Below are 22,658 nucleotides of genomic sequence, written 5' to 3' on the forward strand. Positions count from 1 at the left end.
CATTTCTGTGATTTCAAGCAACTCCATTTTGGGGAGATTTTTCAGAAGTGGTATACCTTCTCTTTTTCCCTTACGTTTGACTTTTCGAAATATTGTCTCATGTCCATTTTCCCCTCTTTTTTTCTTTTGTATGCTTCTGGTATTGATCAGGGAATCATGTAGTTACAGGGAGCAGACCAGGGTTGGCCAGATCTAAAGTCAGGCTAATAACCCTGGATTCACTCTCTGGTAATATGCCTGTTTTCAGATATGTTATGATTTGCTTAATATCTTACACTTCCTAATGAGTCCCTTGGGTTAGAAAGTATATTACCTGAGCCAGAGAGATAGTATAGACAGTTATGACCTTGCCTTACCTTTACTTACAGCTGACCCCAGATCTATTCTCAGCAACACACATGGTTCCTGAGCACTACCATGAATGACCCTTGAGCACAAAACCAAAAATAAACTCTGAACATGTCCAGATATTGTTACCTCCCTCCCCCAACACACACACACACACACACACATTTCACTCATAAGCCAAGAAATTATTTGGATAAAAGCAAAGAAGCATATCTTCAGGTTCTCTAGATTTCTGGATATTACAACAAAGGAATTCATTTCCTACTTTGAAGGAGTTTTTTTTTTTTTTTTCCCCTTGACACCATGACCCAGTGGGAAATCACCTTTCTGGGGTTATTGTACTTGGTTGAGACCCATATAGGAGGTGACCCATATCTTTAACATTGTGACTTCTCAGGGGCCTGTAGGCATAGAGGCTGTTCTTTTCAAGGAAACTCATGTGATGCTAGTGAGCTCAAATTCACCAGGGTTTCCAATGTTCTAGAGAGCTGGACATTGTCTGACTGTGAACTTGATCTTGTTGCCAAGGAGACTCTCAAGAGTGGTGCAGTCTGATGGTGTGAGAGGTGTATTATATGGTCAAAACAGAGAGAGAGAAAGGTAGAATTAGAACATGCCAATTAAGTATGGGTTTAGTTTGAAGGCTTTGATCTTTGGGGGAGGGGGCAAGATTTTTCAAGCAGTGCTTAGTGTGCCTGGGAAACTAGTGTGCCATACTCAGCCAGAGGATTCAGTGCTCAGACCCACTGATGTGATGCTGTTTGGAGACCAACAGGCTCTTCCTTGCAGTGCTGGTGGGTGCCAGGGCCATAGTTGGCGGTGGGAGGTGGTGCTTATTTGCCATGGATGGAACCCCATATCATTCTGGACTCACTCTCTCTTTTTTTTTTTTTTTGTCTCACTGACTCGTCAGGCATTGTTTTTTAAATTCTAAGAGCTGTTTTTTTCTCTACTTAGAAAATTCACTTAGTCCTTAAGTATCCATTTAATGATTCTGGAAGGTACTAGCTAGGGCAGGGGTCGGCAACCTTTAAGACATAAGAAAAAAACACTTGGACTGGTTTCAGAAGGAAAAAAATTCCTGGGAGCCACAGAACCATCATGGCATTTAAAACAAATATAGCACTGCATACATTGTTTCTTATCTTAATGCTATATACAGGATCGTGCAGTTAGCTGTCAATCTGAAGATAAATAAAGAACCTTTTCACTTAACAATTTCAAACATATATTTGTGCCAATTAATAGCCAATTAAAATATTTATGTCTACAAAGAATAATCAGCATATAAATGAAACATTCAAGGTTTATCAGCGATGTTGTGAGAATACAGCTAAGTGCACAATTCACAGGGTAGACTTAAAGCATAGATGAGGGTTATGTGAAGAGAAAATTATTTTAGGTGAGAATATAATTGATAGGAACATGATTAAAATATTACTACTGCTATCTTCCTTTGTGTGGGTAAATATTTATATTTGTATAGGTTATACTTGTGTGGTAGGAGTGCCAGGCAGTTTCAGAAACTGAAACTGCATAGCCAACTGCTGATTGGCTATGTGTACTACCATTTGAACTATCCCTCTAATCCAATTTTATTTATTTTTAAATGAAATAATTTTATTTAGAGAAATAAAAGGGAGAGTGACACACACAGAGAATTACAGAGACAGAAATATGTCCAATATATAACAAAGGCTTCTCCAGAGGGGGAAAAAAAGCCAAGAACACATCTCAGATTGAAATGTACCCTGAGACGCAGAATATGCCATTGACTCATTTTAAAACACAACTTCTATGAATGAAATGAAAAATGCAAGAGTGACTATATTCAGTAGAGCAATCAAAAGACAAAACCAGCAAATTAGAAAATATGTATTTCAAAATAACTGTTTAGAGCACAAACCTTAAGATATTCCTGCCACATGGTGGTGAGACTTAAGCACCAATGGATTTGGGCAACCTTGAAAGCTGTACAAAGAAAGTGGAATATCCCTTTGCAGGTCTAAAAGAGAGTGTTCCCTAGCACCTTGATTTATCCTAATAAAGCCCATTTTAATTTAGGAAAATTATATTAAGGGCTTACTTTAAAACAGTTTAAGATTTATTTTTAGAATTTTGGGGGGTGTTTCACCTGGCAGTACTCATAAATCACTCTTGGAAGGCTGGGGGACCATATGAGATGCTGGGGATCTAACCTGGATCAGCCGCATGCAAGGTGAATGCCCTATCTGCTGTGCTATATAGCTCCAGTTCCCATTATTTTTCTTTAATTAAAAAAATAACACAACTTGTAGAGGTACCATGTCCAGTCAATGATTTCTTGTTCCTCTGTGATTGACTGTAGCATGGTACTCTCACAATGTCATGATCAGAATTAACATAGACATATTATTTCCAGACCCAGGAATGGTCCAATGGACACCATTATTTTTAGTTCCTTTCTAATCTGCCAAAATACTATTCAATACTGAATGAACCAAATCAGTTCTGCAGAGGAATGTTGTCTAGCAGAAGTGAAGTGAAAAGAAACCAAATTGCATGTGGACATCAGTGAGACAAGGCATCTGTACTTGTCCTGAGTGGGCTAGTCACTGGCTCCAATATCCTCCTCTCCAATTTTCACTGAATTTGACTTCTAAATCTTACATTCTTTTGACTGCCATGTTTTCATTCTCTTTTAAAAGTTTGATTTGTTTTGTTTTGGGGCCACACCTGGATGTGCCTAGTGCTTAGTCTTGACTACTCTCAGGGTCATTCTGAGCTGGCTCAGGGGACCATCTAAGGTGCTGTAAATCCAGCCCAGGTCAGTTGTGGTCAAGTCAACCACCCTTTCCACTGTATTATTGCTTCAGCCTCTTTCTGAAAGTGTGTTTATTCTGTTTTGCTTTTCTTTACTGCTCTGTGTCCTCATTATTTTTGAGGAAGAGAAGTATTTAGTGCACTTTTTAGTAGGCTCTTGCTTTGCTCATTTTTTTTTTTTTTTGGTGGGGTTGGGAATATCTCAAACAATGCTCAGGGATCTGGAGGATATTCCAAGTGGTGCTTGAAGGGGAATCTCCAGCAATGAGTCAGACCTAGGAGCCAGGTCTGCCAGGGTCCCTGCATATGTAAGGCTACTCTTTGACCCTCAGTAACCCACTATGTTTGCTTTGCTCAGATTTAAAATTCTTTTTGCATTAATCATTGTCAAAGTTCAAGTCTATTCATGATTGTATTTCAACACTAATCTCTTCATCAGTGTTCACTTTTCTCCATCTCTCCACCTCCACCCCTATTTGTTCCTATTTACCAGTTTGCTTCTATGAAAGACACTATATATATGTATATATATACATATTTTAATATATATATTTTGCACTGTGGTTTACAAAACTGTTACTGATAGTTTTATACATGTACTTTATTACCTTTCAGCACTGCCTCCTCTTCCTGGTTGAGCTTTTCCCTACACCAGAGACATTGTTTCCTCCTATTCCCCAGCCCCCTCAAGTGACATATTTCTTACTGAAGACAAGTTCTTGTGTTCTTTTGTTTGTTTGTTTGTTTGGTTTTTTAGGGCCACACCCATTTAATGCTCAGGGGTTACTCCTGGCTAAGCGCTCAGAAATTGCCCCTGGTTTGGGGGGACCATGTGGGACGCCCAGGGGATCGAACCACAGTCCTTCCTTGGCTAGCGCTTGCAAGGCAGACACCTTACCTCTAGCGCCACCTTGCTGGCCCCTCTTTTATTCCATTGTCCTTGGGTATTCATTATTCCACTGTTACTTTTCTTTCTTTCTTTTTTGTTTTTGTTTTTGTTTTTGGGCCACACCCAGCGGTGCTCAGGGGTTACTCCTGGCTGTCCGCTCAGAAATAGCTCCTGGCAGGCACGGGGGACCATATGGGACACCGGGATTCGAACCAACCACCTTTGGTCCTGGATTGGCTGCTCGCAAGGCAAACGCCGCTGTGCTATCTCTCCGGGCCCCTTCTTTCTATCTTGCATATGTGAGAGATCATTCTGTGATGCTCAGGTTTTTAAAGGCCTCTTTGTGTTTTACTCACGCTTACCTCCAAGGATGGATAGTTGGTTTAGGCTTCATCTGCTGTTTAATGACAAAAAGTCTGCATTCAGGCTTGCATAAAATCAATTAATTGATGTTTCTAAGTGGTAGGAGATGCACATTAACAGAAAGAGCAAAAGAAACAAAAATCCGTTTGCCGTTTAACCACTAGGAAGTGGGATGTTATTATCACTTTTGTATATGTGCTTCCAGACGTTTGTAAATGGTTATCTAAGTTTTAGTGGCAGAAATTGGGTAAGAAAAAAAATGAAGATAATTTTTCTGTCTGTGTACAGTGCCAGTTACTTGTCTTTGTATTGAATATAATCACTGGGGAAATGCCTCAGGTGTTATTGAAGCCATATCTCGTACAAAAATGCCTTGGAATGAATGTGCCCTGTTTTCGCAATGTTTTGGGAGGATAAATGAGATAATCATGGAAGGTGGTGGCATTTGAAGAGAGTATAGTTCTCTATGCCTCTGTCTCTTTCACACACACACACTGCACACAATTTATATTGATTGCTATCCTACCTTATAAAGAAAATCAGTCATATATTTGGACTCATAATTGGCTAGAGGAATTTATGATTGTTGAAGTATATCTTTCATGGTCTGCCTTGTACTGTTATTAAGCCAAGACCATCAGAAATGTCTGAAAGTGATGTATCAGGTACCTTAGAGCTTTAGCAGGTGTAGAAGTAAATTAAGTTGGGCTGGGAATTATCTCCCTTCTGATGGCTGGAATTTGCATCTATTTGTTTTTGAAGCTGGCAATTTGAGAAAACAGTGGGTACAAGTTACTTCATTTCATCTGGGAAATGAGGGAGTTGCTCCAGATTACCTGGAAATTTTGTTTTTCTGGGTAGATCCTCCCACAGAAAAGTTTTCCAGTTCATGTTTCAATTTTTGTTTGGTAGGAAGAGTTGGGCCAAAGTCTGTAAGAGGATGTGTCTGAGAAGAAAGAAAGCTCAGCACAGTAAGTGATTAGGCAAAATCCCTAAGTATATAGCACCCAAGCTAAATTTGAGGGAAGGAAAGGAAATAATAGATAAAGCTATCATGCAGTTCATGGCATTTTATGTCTCTGAAGCACAAAACATTATTTAATATACTAGGGTATTAATCTTTATTTTACTGTAACCATTGTGAGTTTCAACCATATTTGAGTTTCAGACATACAATGAGTCAGGACCAATCCTATCACTAGTATCTACCTCCCTCAACCAATATTCCCTGGGTGCATTCCATACCACTATACCCTGCTCCCCGTCTGCCAGTGTACCAGGCCCCTTTTAAATTTATATTGTTAAAGTGTGGGTTTCTTGATTCCATTGTTGTTGACTTTAACTTAGATATTTAGTTCTGTTCTTTTTTTTTTTTTTTTTACCACCACCAATGCACCTGAGATCATTTGGTTCCTGGCCCCTATCTCAGCTTTGTATTTCTCCCTTTCCACTCAATTTCATTCCTTTCCTTACTGTACTCTGGGGCCAATGGTGTTCAAGACAACTCACATTTAGACCATTGCATTTCTTCATGCAGTTATTCTAAATACCACATGTAAGTGATATTCTATATTTATCCTTCTTCAAATTTTCATTTAATATAATGAGTTATTTTGCAGTTTAATCTATGTTGCTACAAATGGCATGATTGCATCATTCCTTATAGCTATGTAGTATTCCATTGTATATGCATATCACATCTTCATAATATCCTTTGTTGGACATATCCTTTGTTGGACATATAGGTTGATTCCAAGTCTTAGTTCTTGTACTGAGTGCTGCAATCAATACATTTTTTTATATTAATGTTTTTCTGTCCCGAGGATAACCAAAAGATGAATTGCTAGGTTGGATGGCAGCTCAATTTAGAATTTACTAAGAACCCTGAAAATTGTTTTCTACAGGGGTTGGAATAGCAGCATTCCTACCAGAAGAAGATAAGAGTTTCTTTCTCACCACATCCTAGCCAACAGAGATTGTTCAGTATTTTTTGATATGTGCCATCCTCACTGGTGTAAGATGATCTCATTGTTGTCTTGATTTGGATTTTCCTAAGGATAAGTGATGATGAACAATTTTTTCATGTGTCTGTTGGCCATCTGTTGGTCTTTCTCAGAGACGTGTCAGTTAGTTTTCTCTCCCCATTGTTTGGTGGAGTTTTTAGGTTTTGTGGAGTTAACCTTTGTGAGTACTTTGTATAGTCTAGATAGAATATGTGTTAATGTGTTGAGTGCAAAATTTTTCTCCTATTCAGTTATCTGTCATTTAATTTTAGCCCATGTTTCTTTTGCCATACAGAAACTTTTTGGTTTGATATAGTCTCATTTATTCTTATTTGATTCTATAGTACTCACCATTGGCATTTTATCATGGAAAATTTTTTTGATGTCTAAGTCTTGGAATGCTTTGCCTATGTTTTCCTCGATGAACTTTATGGATTCAAGTTTAATCTCAAGATCTTTAATCCAGTTTAAATGACTTTTGCATAAAGTGTTAGATATAGATTGGTCTTTTATTTCTTCAGTTTAATTTTTTGCTTTGTTTTGTTTTGTTTTTGTTTTGTTTTGGGTCACATCCTGTGACACTCAGGGGCTACTCCTGGCTATGTGCTCAGGAATCATTCCCGGCTGGGGGATTGAACCGTGGTCTGTCCTAGGTCAGACACGAGCAAGATAAATGCCTTACTGCTGTGCCACCACTTCGGCCCCAGACTGGTTTTTTATTTCTTACATGTGATTATCCAATTCTTCCAACACCATTTGTTGAAGAGATTGCCTTTATTCCATTTAAAGTTCTTGGCTTTTAATTAAATAGCAAAATGAATTTGGGACTTTGGGAAAGAACTCAAGTGAGAGCACACAGTTTAAGTACCTGTGAAGTGTTGAATTTGCTCTCCAGAACTTTATGGTCCTCTGAGCACTGCTGAGTAAAATATCCCAATGGTGCTTTAACACCACATAGCTGCACCCAAGCACTGAGCCTTTAGGTCTATACCTCTAAAGTGGCCATGGCACCTCTGTGTATTGTTGGTTTGATGATTTTTAAAAGAGGCTGAAATGGTGATTCTGAGTAATAAAAATGACCCTGATGCCATGATGCCTCAGTTTCTTGGGACAATCATGATGCTCAAAATTCAGTCAAATCAGACAGCCCAGTTGCCTCTGACTGTCATTTACCCAACCTTGGCACTGAATTGCCAGACCCAGTGAACTGATGGTCCCTGGAAGCAGCCCTTGGTCCTCTGAGCACTGCTTTGGAGACATCTCCCCACCCTCTACACACACAGCACAGTATGAGGCAATTCAGAAATTCAAGAGAAAACAATCCATTGTGAGATGACAAGACCATGAATAGAACCAGATTCAAAGGTGACTCAGACATACTTAAAATGAACTGTGATTAACATATCAAAAGCTCAAGTGGAAAAAAAAGTGGAAATCAAGCATGAACATTTAAATTTCAGAAAGGAGATAGAAATGACAAGAACTAATGAAATGCTCTTGCTGTGGAAAACAATAAGAACAAAATAACAGTAGAGTAAGAGATGAAGATGGCATTTGATAATTCATCAAGAAACTAAATCTAGCTAGATTAGTGAACTTGAAGATAGGTCATTAGAAATAACCCAGATTGAAAACCACCGAGAGAAGGTAAAGAAAAATGGAACAATATCAGGGGACTTAATATTTGTCATTGAGATCCCAAATGGATAAAAGTGAGAATCAGGGTATAGAGACTGCATACAGCCAGTCCTCAGGTAAATTCTTTGTTTTGATTATCGTTCCCTATGTAGGAATGTGGAGAGATCTCTTAGAGCAGAGCCAGGGGTAATACCTGAGTATGGTAAGATGTGGCCACAAAACAAACAAATAAAAATCTTAATGGCTGAAGATATTCTAAATATAATACAGAATACCAAATCACAGTTCTATAGATTCAAGAGGCTCAGAGAACTTTAAAGAGGACAAATTCTTCTTAAAAATATTAGGGGCCGGGGCTGGAGCGATAGCATAGTGGCAGGACGTTTGCCTTACACATGGCTGACCAAGAATGGACCTTGGTTTGATCCCCGGCATCCCATATAGTCCCCCAAGCCAGGAGTAATTTTTTAGCACATAACCAGGAGTAACTCCTGAGCGCCACTGGGTGTGGCCCCAAAACCAATAAATATATATACATATATTCATTATATTCATTGACAAAACAAAGATAATCAATTAGAAAAAATAATATTGATAGACTTTGTAAATACTAAAATACAAAAAAGTTGTCTTCACTTTTTATTATTTTAATTTTTGTTTTTTTTTGGGTCACGCTAGAAAATACGCAGATCTTATTCCTGGCTTTTTGTTGAGGGATCACTCCTGCATAGGTTTGAGGGACAAGCCCTGGTCAATCATATGCAAGTCAAGCCCCCATACCTATTGTATTATTTCCTTAGTCTCTGTATTAAGTTTTTAAAAGGTATTGGAAATTGAAATTAAACATAAAAGTATGCTGTACAATTAAATGAGTTACTCCCACACATGAGACACTATGCTCTACAACTGAGCTACATTTTCAGCTCTATGGCAATATCTTGAATATGCTAAGTTACCAACATGAATTAAAAAAATTAGTTCTAATGGGTAGCCATTAAAAATAACCAAGTTATATTTAGCAATAATTAAAAACTAACATTTTTCAGCCCTAAAATATGAACATGTCATTATATTAATGTTCTTTCCTGGGATGCCTTTGATGAGACTGTTTATCCTGAATGAATATTCTATTTGCTAAATATATTTTCTACAAATATATATTTATTTATTCTTTTTAGTTTGTTTTTGGAGTCACACCTGGCAAAACTGTGGGGTTATTCCTGGCTTTGCACTCATAAATCGCTCCTGGCAGGCTTGGGGGACCATATGGGGATGATGGGAATCAAACCCAAGTCCATCCTGGGTTGGCTGCTTGCAAGGCAAATGCCCTACCACTATGCTTTCTTTCCGGCCCCTTTCTATAAATATTTAAATGATTTTGGTATTTTGATTTTTTATTATGGCAAGTCATATCTATCGTTAAAGATATAATTAAGCCAACCTTGCATTCTTAAGATGAATTATACTTGATTATATTGTATCACTCCATTTTTGGTTTATATATATTTTTGCATCACAAGGCATATTGATTTGTAGATTTCTTTTTCACTATTATCATTGTCTTATTGGCTAATATACTGAATATAAATCCTTTACAATTTTCTGGCAGAGCTTATATATTATTTATATTGTTGACATTATTAGTATTGGTACTGGAATATTTTAATTTGTTCCTCAACTCGTTAAGACATTTTTTCTGTTGCTTTCACTTCTAATTCAGTATTTTATAACAAAATATAATATTAATTGTATCAATGTAATCTTAATCCATGAAATTATAATTTTAACCTTTGGGAATTAGATGGATCATTTTTGTCTTTATGCTCTCTACTTAACCTTTGAAATATATATAGATACTGTTAAATATATAGGTATTTTATCTCTGTTTTGGAATTAAAGATACAGTTGTCAAATAACTGCTTATTAAAATAACATTGTGTCTATTTTGGGTAAGTCTTAGTTAATTTGTGTGATATGCATCTATTATCCCACCTCTCTTCAGATTTGGTGAGTTTTTGTTAGATGTCAGGCATTTTCATTTTACGTTGCTGGTTAGAAAGTTTTATATTGCTATAAGTATTATTTATCTCTTTAACGTATAATTCTGATAAATTACCTCAAAGTGCTTTGATTCTTTCAGATATTCTTTAAGAAATTAGCAGGCAGATCCAAAGTAACATTTAATCTAATGATAATTATTCCCAACAATGAAACTAGATCTTTCTTGAGTATTCTATGTTGTGTCATAGGACTAATTTTTTTCATTATCTTGGTGGGAACAGTAGTAGTGGTAATTCTATGTGAAAATTAATACCCAAATCTCTAATTCCTTGACTGATTTTTTTTTCTAGCCTTCTTAGTTTTATTTGAGCCCTATTCAACTGAATATTTAAAGGTACTCTTCACAGGTTTCCAGAGTTCCCCCTATATATCTTATATCTCTCTTTCTCTCTTTTGTATCCCTACTCTTTCATCTTCCTTTTCTTAGTCTGCTGGATTCTACATGTATTCTCTGCAGTATAGCCTCAACACTCTCGAATGCTGATAAAAAGCATAGTAGCAGTATAGTTAACTTACATTTTTCAGGAAAACTGTACCGTCTATCCTATTTTACCAACTATTGTTGCATAATTGTCTTTCTAGTTTATTTGTTTGTTTTAAGCAGAAGGGTCAGTTTGATTTCTATTCGTCCATATCAATCTTTAGCTGTTTAAATTTATTCAGTGCAAATAGACACATCAAAAGGGACATACAGACAGCATAGGCACAGAGACAATCCTAAATAATTATTTCTAATCTATACTCTAGTTTACCTACATATATTTATATTTATTTCTATTGTTCACTCACTTACACTTACCAATTTTTTATAATTAAACATAGTATGAGTTAACTCAGCCTGAATTTTTTTATAAATAGGTAGAATTTTGTTGTATGCCCTAGTATTTGTAATATTATTTGAGGCATGCAAATGTGAATGCTTATGAGGGAGAAATAAGTCATGGAGAGACATTGTGAAGCATAACGTGACTATTCAAATTGTCACTATTTAAATATGTATTCCCCATGGGAAAGAAAGTTGGCAATTGGGAGAATGAGGAACAAGGTGAATTGCAGAGAATGCCTTTGTCAAGACTGAGGTACCAAGTGGCTGGAGCTAATCCTTGGCAGGAGGCAATGCATGGTACTTTGTCCTTCTGGTTCTTCAAGATGGTGGGAAGGCAAAACTCAGTCAAATATATGTTACATATATGTTATTTACTATATGTTACATGTTATATATTATATATAAACTTTTATCTTAAAATAGTTTGAGAATTAAGTAAAACATTAATATATCAACAACTTTCACCCCGAGTTTAACATTAAATTGACAAACTGAACATAAGAGAAATTTTACTATGTAAGTGAGCAATGCAGTATATATGCTTCTATTCATGAGAATCTATACTATATAGATGCATACATACACAGTCATGTGTATGCATGCATATCTACGCACACAAATACATAGAATCATGAGTAAGCCTTTCACAAGCTCAGCAGTCTTAGCAGACTTTCTATATACTCTGTGGACTCAGTTTATTTTAAATCTCTCCCACATAATCTCTGAAGAGAATGTGTGATATTCAGAAGAAGTGCTTCTATAATTAAGACTGCCTGAAAAAATATGGGGGTGTATACAGGAATATTTTCAGTTAGCTCAAAAATAGCTATCACTTTAATAGATATACACAGTCTTTAAATGTCTGCGTGTAGCTATTAGATTCCAAAATAAAATTGGAACTTTTTTGAATATAACACTAGGGTAATTAACATTAAGAGGGTCAGTGTCAAACTGATATAGATTTTTTTTTCTGAAATATTAGGTCAACATAAATTGAATTAAAATTACTCTTTGAGGGCTCAAGAGACAGTACAGTGGATCGGGCATTTACCTTGAGTGCTGCCAACCTGGTTTTGATCTTTGGCACTGCATTATAATTCTAGGAGTCTTGCCAGGAGTGATTCCTGATCTTACCATGAGCATTAACTGGTGTAACCTTCAAACAAAACAAAGTTAATCTTTGAAATCGAATAGTGAAATTTTATGTATGCCTGCTAGATTCGGGGAAATTATCTAATCCTACTTTATTATTATTATTATTATTATTATTATTATTATTATTATTATTATTATTATTACTGCTTTTTGGGGGGCCATACCTGGCAGCGCTTGTGGGTTACTCCGGGTTCTGCACTCAGAAATCCCTCCTGGCAAGCTTGGGGCACCATAGGGGATGCGGGGAATCGAACCCAGGTCCATTCTGGGTTGGCTGCTTGCAAGTCAAATGCCCTACCGCTGTGCTATTTCTTCAGCCCCCTACTTTCCTTCTTAAAAGGACACACAAACAACAAAATTTGTTCTATCAAAATGTGCTGTAATTAAATACTTATATATAAGTAAATTTTACACATACACTTCACCATTTAATTGCCTTTTATTTTACTCACTCATCTACTGCTCTAAATCATATACAAATCATTTTGTTTTATACAGAAGTAATGTTTTTCTTACTTTTATATACATCTGTAAAATGCTAGAATAAATATTAAAAGCAGAAATCTAAGAATTTACACTAAAATGATAAATGAATATTTTATTATGGTTATGGTAGAGTATTATATTTATTTCTTTTCTCATATTTGGGAGGTGAGTAGATCTTTATAAAAATATCAGTAATGTAAATTGTAAGGAAACCACAGTGAGTTCTATTAGTTTTTACAACCCCCAGAGTAGTAAAATGACATGTGATTAGAATGGAATTTCAGAGTCCTACTGAGTTTTGAACACGTGTACAAACGAATAGTTGTTTGGAGTAGCCACAGTTTCCATTAATTGGATTCACTCGCTTCTTCCTTGTGGATCTCAAAGGAGAGCACTTGAACTGTTTCTGAAGTTTGATTAGGGTGTTACTGAATCAGTAATTTACAAGTTAAAACTGAACATAATTGTCATAGCTCAAGGTTCAAAGATACACCAAGGAGTAACACCTTAATGCCTTCTCTCAAATTTAAGGGAGGGGAATGTTTCAGTTCAATTAGGAAACAGGAAAGCGAGATTTGCCTCCCAACTTGCTTTATAAAAATCAGAAATACAAAGGTGATATGTGCCCAATTTGAATTGGTAAACTATGTAAATTTTTGCCAGCTAAACCGTTAAAGATTAATGTCTGAATAGGAGTAGAAAGTGCCAACTGTAAAATTATACAGGGCATGGCGATTACCCCATTCGCATAATAGGGCTTGATTTAGAGGGTCTATTTTAGGATAACTCATAAAGCACAAAATGTAGAAAGCCGAGCTTTGTCTAATTTGTCTGGGGTAATGCCTTAATTTTCTGAAACACTATCATTCATTTCTCTTCTTTAAGAATGAATACCACATTTTCTGCATGAAACCATGTACATCTTTAATTTTGGATAGTATCTTTTCCAAACTCTTTATCTGTTAGATTCCTCTTTAGTTATCTTTCTATAATGCCATTTACTGGATTAAGTTATTGCAGATTTTGTTCTTTTTATTGTACATGTTTTTGAAGAAAACAAGCAGTAGATTATCCTTGTTGTTGTTGTTATTTTATTTATTTATTTATTTATTTATTTATTTATTTATTTATTTATTTATTTTGACCAACCTGTCAGAACTAACTTCTGGTTCCATGTTTAGGGATCACTTCTGGTAGTTCTCTGGGGACCGTATATAGTGCCAGGATAGAACTAGGTCGACTTTGTGCAAAGCAAGGGGCCTTACCTCTTGTGATATCTCAATTGCCCAGCATTGTCATTTATAATATGGAGTAACATAGTATTTTATTTATTTATTTTTTTGTTTTGGGATATACCCGGCCTTTCTCAGGCCTCACTCTTGGCTCTGTGTTCAGGAAACTCTTCTTGAGGGCCTTGGAGGACCATTTGGGATGCTAGAGATAGAACTCAGGTTGGCCAAATACAAGGCAAGTGCCCTACTCTCTGTACTATCTCTCCACTTCCCAAAGCATGTTATTTTAAAGTTAGTGGATGAGAAATCTGAGGTCCAGGACATGGAAGAACATAGAGTTCAGACAACTTTTAAGGACACACAGTAAATATCTGGGTCCTCATTCCTTAGCAAAAGCTCTTGCTAATGAATTAGGTGTTGATTCATGGATAGTATTTGGGGACATATCTCTTGAGTCTAATTATGGCTGTTTCTCAGAGGACTTAGATATGTATAATCTAGTAACTAATACTTTTGTTAGAGTATTATTTGTAATTTTTTTTTCATGAAGACTCAACCTGCTCTAGCAACTAATTATAAGATTTACTTTTTCAAAAGGTACCATTATTTCTTCAGTTTAACATTCATAAAGTCCTTTGATAATGAGTGTAGTCATATAATTTTCATGGGACATTTTTTTTCAAGGAAAACCATTTAATATTTCAAGACACGACATTGGTGATGGGAATGTTACACTGGTGATGGGGGGTGTCATCTTATATGACTGAAACCCAACCACAATCATGTTGGTAACCAAGGTGTTTAAATAAAAAATATTAATTAAAAAATAAAATAAAAAATATTTCAAGGCAAAATATGAAGTCTAGACACCTAGCTCAAGTTCTCTGAAGCATAATGGCTTTGCATTGTTTCTTATTCTCTGTAATAAGTTCATAGGTGGATCTGGATCAGAACAGCTGGTGTCAGGGGCTCAGCAATGTCAAGTCTCTACTTTTTCTACTTATCCTTTTCTAGAGTGGTCTTATGCTCAGACTGACTGTGATGGAAAAGGGGCTTAGCCACAGTTCCTGGCTCCCATTCTTACATTTTCTGACCTAATGCCATTCTTTTTGAAGAGTCTTTCAAGCCAACCTTGAGTTTCTTCTGTCTTTGGCCAATTGCAACATCACAAACAGGCAACCTATTCTATGTCAGGCTCTTTCCCAGTGTCAGAGGATTGACAGCCTACCCTTCAAAGCAGTAGAGAGTAGTGAAGTTGCCTCAAGGAAAGAGGCACAAGAGTGTTCTCAGAAATAATTTAGAGCTGATGGAATGATAATATAGTGGATAGAACATTTGCCTTGCATGTAGTACCTATGTCAGTCCCTGGAATCCCATGTTGTCCTCCAAGAATCACTAGGGGTGACTCTCTGAGCCCAGAGCCAGATGTAATTCCTGAGCATCATCAGGTATAGCCCCAAAACAATAAAACAAAACCAATGCTGGTGTGTGTGTGTGTGTGTGTGTGTGTGTGTGTGTGTGTGTATAAGATCACACTTCTGCCATTGAAGATTTATGAAGAAGAGTGACAAAAATGCTAATTTTCTATAATAAAATGTATCACTCTACACTTGGTGACTCATACTGTAGGTCACATTTTATTTCCCTTTTTTCCCTTCATCTCATAGTGGGCAAAGTAGGAAAAACTATAACTTAAAGAAATAAAAAGCTGTAGTTAAGAATAGTCCTTTTCGGGCCCGGAGAGATAGCACAGCGGCATTTGCCTTGCAAGCAGCCGATCCAGGACCAAAGGTGGTTGGTTCAAATCCCGGTGTCCCATATGGTCCCCCGTCCGTGCCAGGAGCTATTTCTGAGCAGATAGCCAGGAGTAACTCCTGAGCACTGCCGGGTGTGGCTCAAAACCCAAAAAACAAAACAAAAACAAAGAATAGTCCTTTTCTTAGTTTTACTTTAAATAAAAAGTATTGTCTTGTCCTATCTCTCTAGCTGCCTATAACCTCTAGTAGATCTGCACTTGTCTTTTGTGTTGGCCTGCAGGGAAAAATTCTTTCATAAGACTATTATTTTGTATCTGTTCCATTGAGCTGACTGAAGAAGGGTCTGCTGTAGAGTTGTGTGGAATGAAGGGGTGAGTTCTCAAGCCCATATCTGCTTGGTGGTGATGCTAAGCTTATGAAATGTGAGATACCTGAGGTTCCCCATATGAATCCCTTCCTGCCCCTTTGCCTAATTTAGCTCTTAACATATTTCTTTGACATCTTTCATGGTTAGGTGATCAAGGATGCTTCTTGTCTGTGTCTTCTCAGCGACTGGTCAGGTATTTGTGAATTTTGGTTCAGTCATAATGACCACATGAACTGGGGAACATTTCCAGAAACTAGGCAGTATGGTGTTCAGCCATTGGGGGTAGTAGGGTCATACTAGAGCCATCTTTAGGAGCGTATGCTGTGGTTGGAATGAGGCTGATCTGAGCTGTGGTTTAATGTATTTTCATAGGAACCTTCCTACCATGACTGCTGTGGGAATATATGCTCATTTACCACTTTTACCCCATCTTTTTGGGGGCTTGAAATGGCACTTATTTTTGGCTTAATGCTTTTGGATAATTTGTGATAGGGCTTGGGGACAATGTGGGGTCCTAGGAATTGAATTCAGGTTAGAATCAGACTGAGCTGAGCTGTGGTTTTATGTACCCCTCATAGGACCCTCCTAACATGACAGCTGTGGGAATATATACCCACTTTCCACTTCCTACTTCTCCTTTGTATGGGAATGGGTTGCAACTTATTCTTGGTTCAGTGCTTAGGTATCACTTTTGGGAGGACTCAGGGGAACAGATAAAATACTTGACAAAATGAATTCACTTGTTTTACTTGGCTTTTCAAACATGCATGTTTTACTGACATTTGACCTTTGTTTACTGATTAGTACAGAGGGCTTAGATGGAGAAACTGTGTTTCCCCCACCTTTTCTTTTCCTGAAAATGCATTTTCATTTTAAGTACAAATGATCACAAATCAACAGGGTATAACAAGGTTCCCCCATCTTTCGTATTTCTTAGCATCCAGTGTTTCCTGCATTGAAAGCACATTCTAATTCAAATGGGTGGGCTTTGGGGGCTGTTTTTTGTGCCTGCTGAATTACAAACTTAGCACAATTACACTGTACTCACTTTGCTCACTTTCTATCTTGCTAAATTCTTTTTTTTGTTGTTGTTTTTTTGGCCACACCCTGTGATGCTCAGGAGTTACTCCTGACTATGTGCTCAGAAATCACTCCTGGCTAGGGGGATCATATGGGACGCCGGAGATTGAACCAGGTCTTTCCTGGGTTGGCTACATGGAAGGCAAATGTCCTACCACTGTGCTATCACTCCAGCCCTTGAATTCCGTTTTGTGATTTTTATTAATGGGAGAATCCGAAAAACATAATTGTCCCTTTGACTCCCTTATATGCTCTATTCTCCATGTGGACTCAATTGATTAAACACAAATTCAGAGATAATGACATTAAATCCAACAGGAATTTCCTGAGCATGAAGTGATTCCTCATGATGACTGAGAGTCTCTGGCTGAAAACATGAGTGTGTTCATTTGTACATATGCATTCATACCTCTCTGCATGTATGCATGTAGGATACTGTCTCCTAACATAACTCCATAATAAAACTGTCTCCTAACATAGCTTTCGATCATCGAGGTTTTAAAAAATGTTCTAGAAAGAAGGTGTACAGATTTCTAGGGGCAGAAGTAGTATCTTCTGTGAACTGAGGTGCACATGCCTTTGGCTTATTCCCAGATTATGAAAGCCACAGTGACTAGATTTAAGTGAGTGAGAATGCGAGGGTAGGAGATGATATCAGAGAAGAAGTAGGTTCATGAATTACTCATGAACTCAGAGGCCAAAGGAATGATTTGGAAAAAAACACCTCTAGTTGCTGTGGCAACACGCTGTGTGAAAGGAGGGAGGTAGGACTAGTTTAGAAGAGGTAGGATCAGTTTGCGAATTTCTGTAAAGGGTCGAAGAAAGGTCTTGACGGGATGGCATAGAAGTGTTGAGTAAATAAGGTCAGATTCTGGATCTATTTGAAAATTTTGTGACAGCAGAAATTTACACAGAGTCTGGGTATTTATTTATGTGAGGTTCTGGCCTAAGAAAGCAGATTAAATGGTCCACGAAGTAAGTAGTTAATTTCTTAGTTTCATATCTGATGTATAACAGAATTAGGGAAGTTAGAAAATAGTGGTTTTCTGTTCTTTTTCATTTGTTCTTCTGTTTTCTTATTGCTAGACATTGTCCCATTTTTTTCTCATTCTCCTATTTAGCTGAATTCTATAGGCATTCTGATTTTTAATATATGTACATGTATGTATGTATTTATGTTTTGTGGTTACCCCTGACTGTGATCAAGGCTTACTCATGGCTTGTTATTCATGGGTCCTGACAGGCTCAAGGGATCATATGGGGTATCAGGGACTGAACACAGATCAGTCCTACACAAAGCAAGTACTTTACCTATTGTACTATCTGCTTTTCTATTTCTATTTTATCTGACCATATTATCTTGAGATGAACTTCTCAGATCAAGGTCCTGGGTGTCTCTCCCTTGCCATCATGTTTTTATGGTATCTGTGGAAGGATTGAGGGTTTTCTGTAGTGATGCCTGGACCAAATTCCCCACTCCTTTTTATTATCTCTTGACCTCATCTCACAGTTGCGAAAACAAAGCTTTTACTACTGAGATGAATATCCAGTCAGATCATGTATAATTCCAAGTTTGGTAGCTAAATTGGTTCTTTTATTCTTTTCAGCACTTTCAGACCATGTTGAAGTCTAAGTTGAATGTCCTAACACTGAAGAAAGAACCTCTTCCAGCTGTGATCTTTCATGAGCCTGAGGCCATTGAGCTATGTACCACCACGCCCCTCATGAAGACTAGAACTCACAGTGGCTGCAAGGTATGTGATATAGGGAGCCAAGCTATGAAACGACCCACACTTTAAGTTTATACAATGACAGTTAACGTCTACTTCATTATTCTTAACAATGGAGAGCACTTCAGCCTTTGAGTATTAGCATGAATGTCTGAATAAAAATGTATTATCTCCATAGGTTTTGAAGTCCTGTATAACTTTGTGTTCCTAAGAATAATTTTCATCTTAACAATAATTCCTTCCTTTATACTTGCCATCAGATTACAACTTACCTTAAAGAAGAAGAAAACAATACAAATATTTCCAGAGAGTTGTAGTCTCTGCAATCTGTGTAGATAAGGTTGCTCTTTTGTTTCAGGTCTTGAAATTTATTTTAGGAATAATATCTCAGAATTCATTAAAAAAGCTTTTATTCATAAAAAATTGGAAAGCCCGCCTGGAAGCAAAGATGGAAAAAGTGTCTAATTTTAGTAATTTTTAATCACATTTTACATGAGTTAATGGATCTAGTAACTAGTAAAGGTTACACAGAAAATCTTGTGTGTATATTTTCATAGGAAATTTGTTTTGAGCAGTGAATGTAAATTAAACAAACCAGGCTACATTACCTATGAATTCCTTTATAGTTGATACCCTCTCTTCCTTAATGCTCTCCAGGTTAGAGAATAAGCAGTCTGTTGAGAGTTTTTTTTTCCAGAATAGTTTATCACTTCCTTAATTCTACCAATGCTGTGGTCAAAATGGAGCCTATTGCAGTCTGGAGTGACAGTAGCATGCATCAAATCTTATCCATGCTGCATGTCATTCAGGCTCGAGATAGGGACTAAGAAATAGTAAAATCAAGGCTCCCTAGAATCTTTATCAAGTTTAAATGTTAATTAAAGAAGGAGAGAAAAGAAAATACATGAAACCAGTCTGTGAAGGAGGAGAAGCTTTCAGCAGAATGGACAAAAAGGTCTAATTCTCTAGGATGACAATGTATTGATACATTTCGTTTAATTTTTATAGTTGGTTCAAACTTTTATTATTTGCAATACTTTAATGATGGTTTTCTGTGTACATAATTCCAATACCACAAACATTACCAGTATTTCACCTCTCTCCTCTAAGAACCCTAGAACCACTCCTTTGGATGTTCCCTCAGAACTTTGTCACGTGCATCATATCTTCCATTGTGTTTCCTATGACCCTTTTCTTGCTACTATTATATCCATCTTTAATTCCCACATATGAGAGAGATGTTTCTGTATCTATACCTTTTATTCTGACTAACTTCACTCAGTCTGATACTCTTTAGAACCACTCATGTTGTTGCAAATTATTTGATTTTATTCATTCTTAGAGCTGCATTGTATGCATATACCATCACTTCTTGATCCAAAGTTGGATATTTGATCTTAATGTATTTTAGGACAGGAACATCCAGTACCATGGACATGGAAAAATTTGTGTTGAGTTAGAGGTGAAGGTGGTGGGAGATAGGAGTGTGGTGCTAGGAGTCTCATCTATATGGCAGGGGTGTGGGATTTTGTTCTAAAAATCATGGATATATCTCAGGGGAATTTAGGCAAGTTAGTTATGTTACATCAGTTACAAAACTCTCTTAGAACTGTTTACACTGCAAATATGACCTCTGGCTTCCTAACATTAGTTACCAGTAACTGTTGAGTTGACCTCCAGGAAATGGATCCACAAAACTGACATTGGGTCCCTTGGTAAGTTATACTTTGACTGAACAGATGATGAGGGAATCTGTAAAAAGCTCAAATTTTAATTTGAAAGAAGATCAAATTGTACTACATGTGCTTTAGAGATTTCATAGTCATTTTGAATTTTATTCGGATGGGGGACTAGGCTTTCCCCAAAGCAGGCTGGAGTCAGTAGTGACAAGTATAAGGAGGGGAGTTTGGTTTAATTAAATGTACAAAGTAATTTAAATGGTAAGGAAAGAAAATGTAGTCATAGAATAAAAATATCCCGCATTTGTTGCTTGGCAGATAGGCAGATGAAGATGGGAGTTGCAAGGATAATAAAAAGTGATGAGTTTTTCTGCAAAGGAATATATGATTGAGAGTAAATTTTTCCTTGTGTCCCATCTAAGGTCATTTTCATTAACCCTCCTTCGAAAAGGATGTTAGAAAAAATAGAAGGGCTCACCAGAGAGAGGAAAGCTGCCTGCTTTGTGGCGTGGGACTCACTAGACAAGGGGGTGTGAGCCCTGTTTCCCACCCCACACAGGGCAGAGCATCTGTCTGTAAGGTGGAAACACATTCTGCTAAGCTGTAAAACATTTATGAACTCTCCATCCCCATAGTCCGTAAAGAGGAGAGTCAGGCAGAGATGATCCTTCTGGAATCAGGGTCTGGTGCCAAGACCTCTTGAGGGTCTTTCTGGCTTCACAATTGTGTTCAAAGGGGAAAAAAAAAGAAATAAAACCTTCAATGTATCCATCTTCAAATTGTCTACTACAGTTCACTTTCTACATGGAACATTTTAACACAGGATATGCTGGCATGAGGGCCACTAATTCTCAAAACCACTCTTTCCTGTGTGTTCAAACTCAGATTCTTCTGTTTAAAAATAAAGTTAGAATTTTTTGAGCCTGGGCATTTCTGACTGGAAATTCTAAACTGCCCTTTGTCCCCCCCATCCCCATCCCTCACCCGAAGGAACAAAGTGCAGTGTTTCCTCTGACTCTTGAGAGTCACTTAGTTCACCCCATGCCAGCTGCAGAAGGAAGCTTCTCCGAACTGCTGCCTGTTGGGAATAATGAGCACAATGTACCCAGACCCAGCTGCAGAGCCAGCACTGGACCCTTCTGCCATCACACAGGACCAGTTCTTTGGCCTACCAGCTCTCTGGAATGACTTGTGCTTGTGTAACTTCAGCTTTGGGGATGGAGAAGAGCCAGAGGGAGGGAATGAGAGGGGAGTAAAAAATGGGTGGTGGGGAGCAGCATGGATGCTCTAACTCAGCTTCTCATTTCCCTCTGATCTGTATTCTCCATGGGTCCCAGGGAATCGGCCTGCCAACCTATTCATGCTGTAGGCAGCTGGGTCTTTCTTTGTGTGTTCTCCTCGATTGCTGCCACTTTTATTTATTTTTTTAAATCTGGAATGGAGTTATTTAATGTACAGCCCACCAGATGGCATTTTGATACTTTCCCCCATAGGTCTTGGGTTGATGCTGTTAAGTTGAACTGATGCTAAAACCAACTTTGTTTTTTCAATGTCTTATCAGTCTAATCTTCTCTTGTTTGGTACACTAACCTTATCTCTAGTGACTCTGGTTTGCGTCCAAAGATTCAAGTGTTACTCATAGCTTACCAGGTATTTGGACATCAGAAGAAAGGATACGAGAAGGGAAGGGGTAATGGGTAATGGCGAGTTGAAGGAATAGCCAATATGTGTACTGAAAGGAAGACCTCCCAAAAGCTGCTGAATATCTTGAAACACTAAAAAGCAGATTCTGAAACAGCCTGATTCAGGCATTTCAGCTGAGAAGTTGGATCAGGGGCTTTTCCTTTTAGATAGACCTTGTCATTCACAGAAGAGGATGATGTCCGGTGAATGTTTTTGAACTTGGGAATCTGAATCCCAAAAAGGATTGTGAGAAGTGGCAATGCAAATGATGAAAATGTATCCCACTCAGGAGGGGAAGAGGTGGGGAATGGAAATGGTATTTAGAGGCAACTTGGCATCAGACTTTACAATACATGGGATCCCTGTGGTCCATGCTGTGGTCCATGCTGTCTCATTATTTTGATTGATTCCCTTCTGGGTCTATTCACCAAGCTTCTCAAAGCCTTCTTTTCTTCCAATATGGTGATAGCAATATTGCCTATGACAATGAAAAATAGTTATAATACAGATGGAAAGAGTAGAACATTGAAGAGATGATGTTTGTGAAAAGATTAATACT

General features: G+C 37.4%; 1 protein-coding gene across 1 annotated transcript in view; it reads left to right on the plus strand.

The window, feature by feature from the left end:
* The window catches only part of PID1 (phosphotyrosine interaction domain containing 1), a 273,650-nt gene that overhangs the window by 125,999 nt on the left and 124,993 nt on the right, over positions 1-22,658 (plus strand). The window contains exon 2 of the mRNA XM_049769338.1: positions 18,615-18,761. Coding sequence (XP_049625295.1) covers positions 18,615-18,761 — 147 coding nt within the window. The remainder of the gene's footprint in view (positions 1-18,614; positions 18,762-22,658) is intronic.

The sequence above is a fragment of the Suncus etruscus genome, chromosome 2 (assembly GCF_024139225.1).
Source record: "Suncus etruscus isolate mSunEtr1 chromosome 2, mSunEtr1.pri.cur, whole genome shotgun sequence".
Taxonomy (NCBI): Eukaryota; Metazoa; Chordata; class Mammalia; order Eulipotyphla; family Soricidae; genus Suncus; species Suncus etruscus.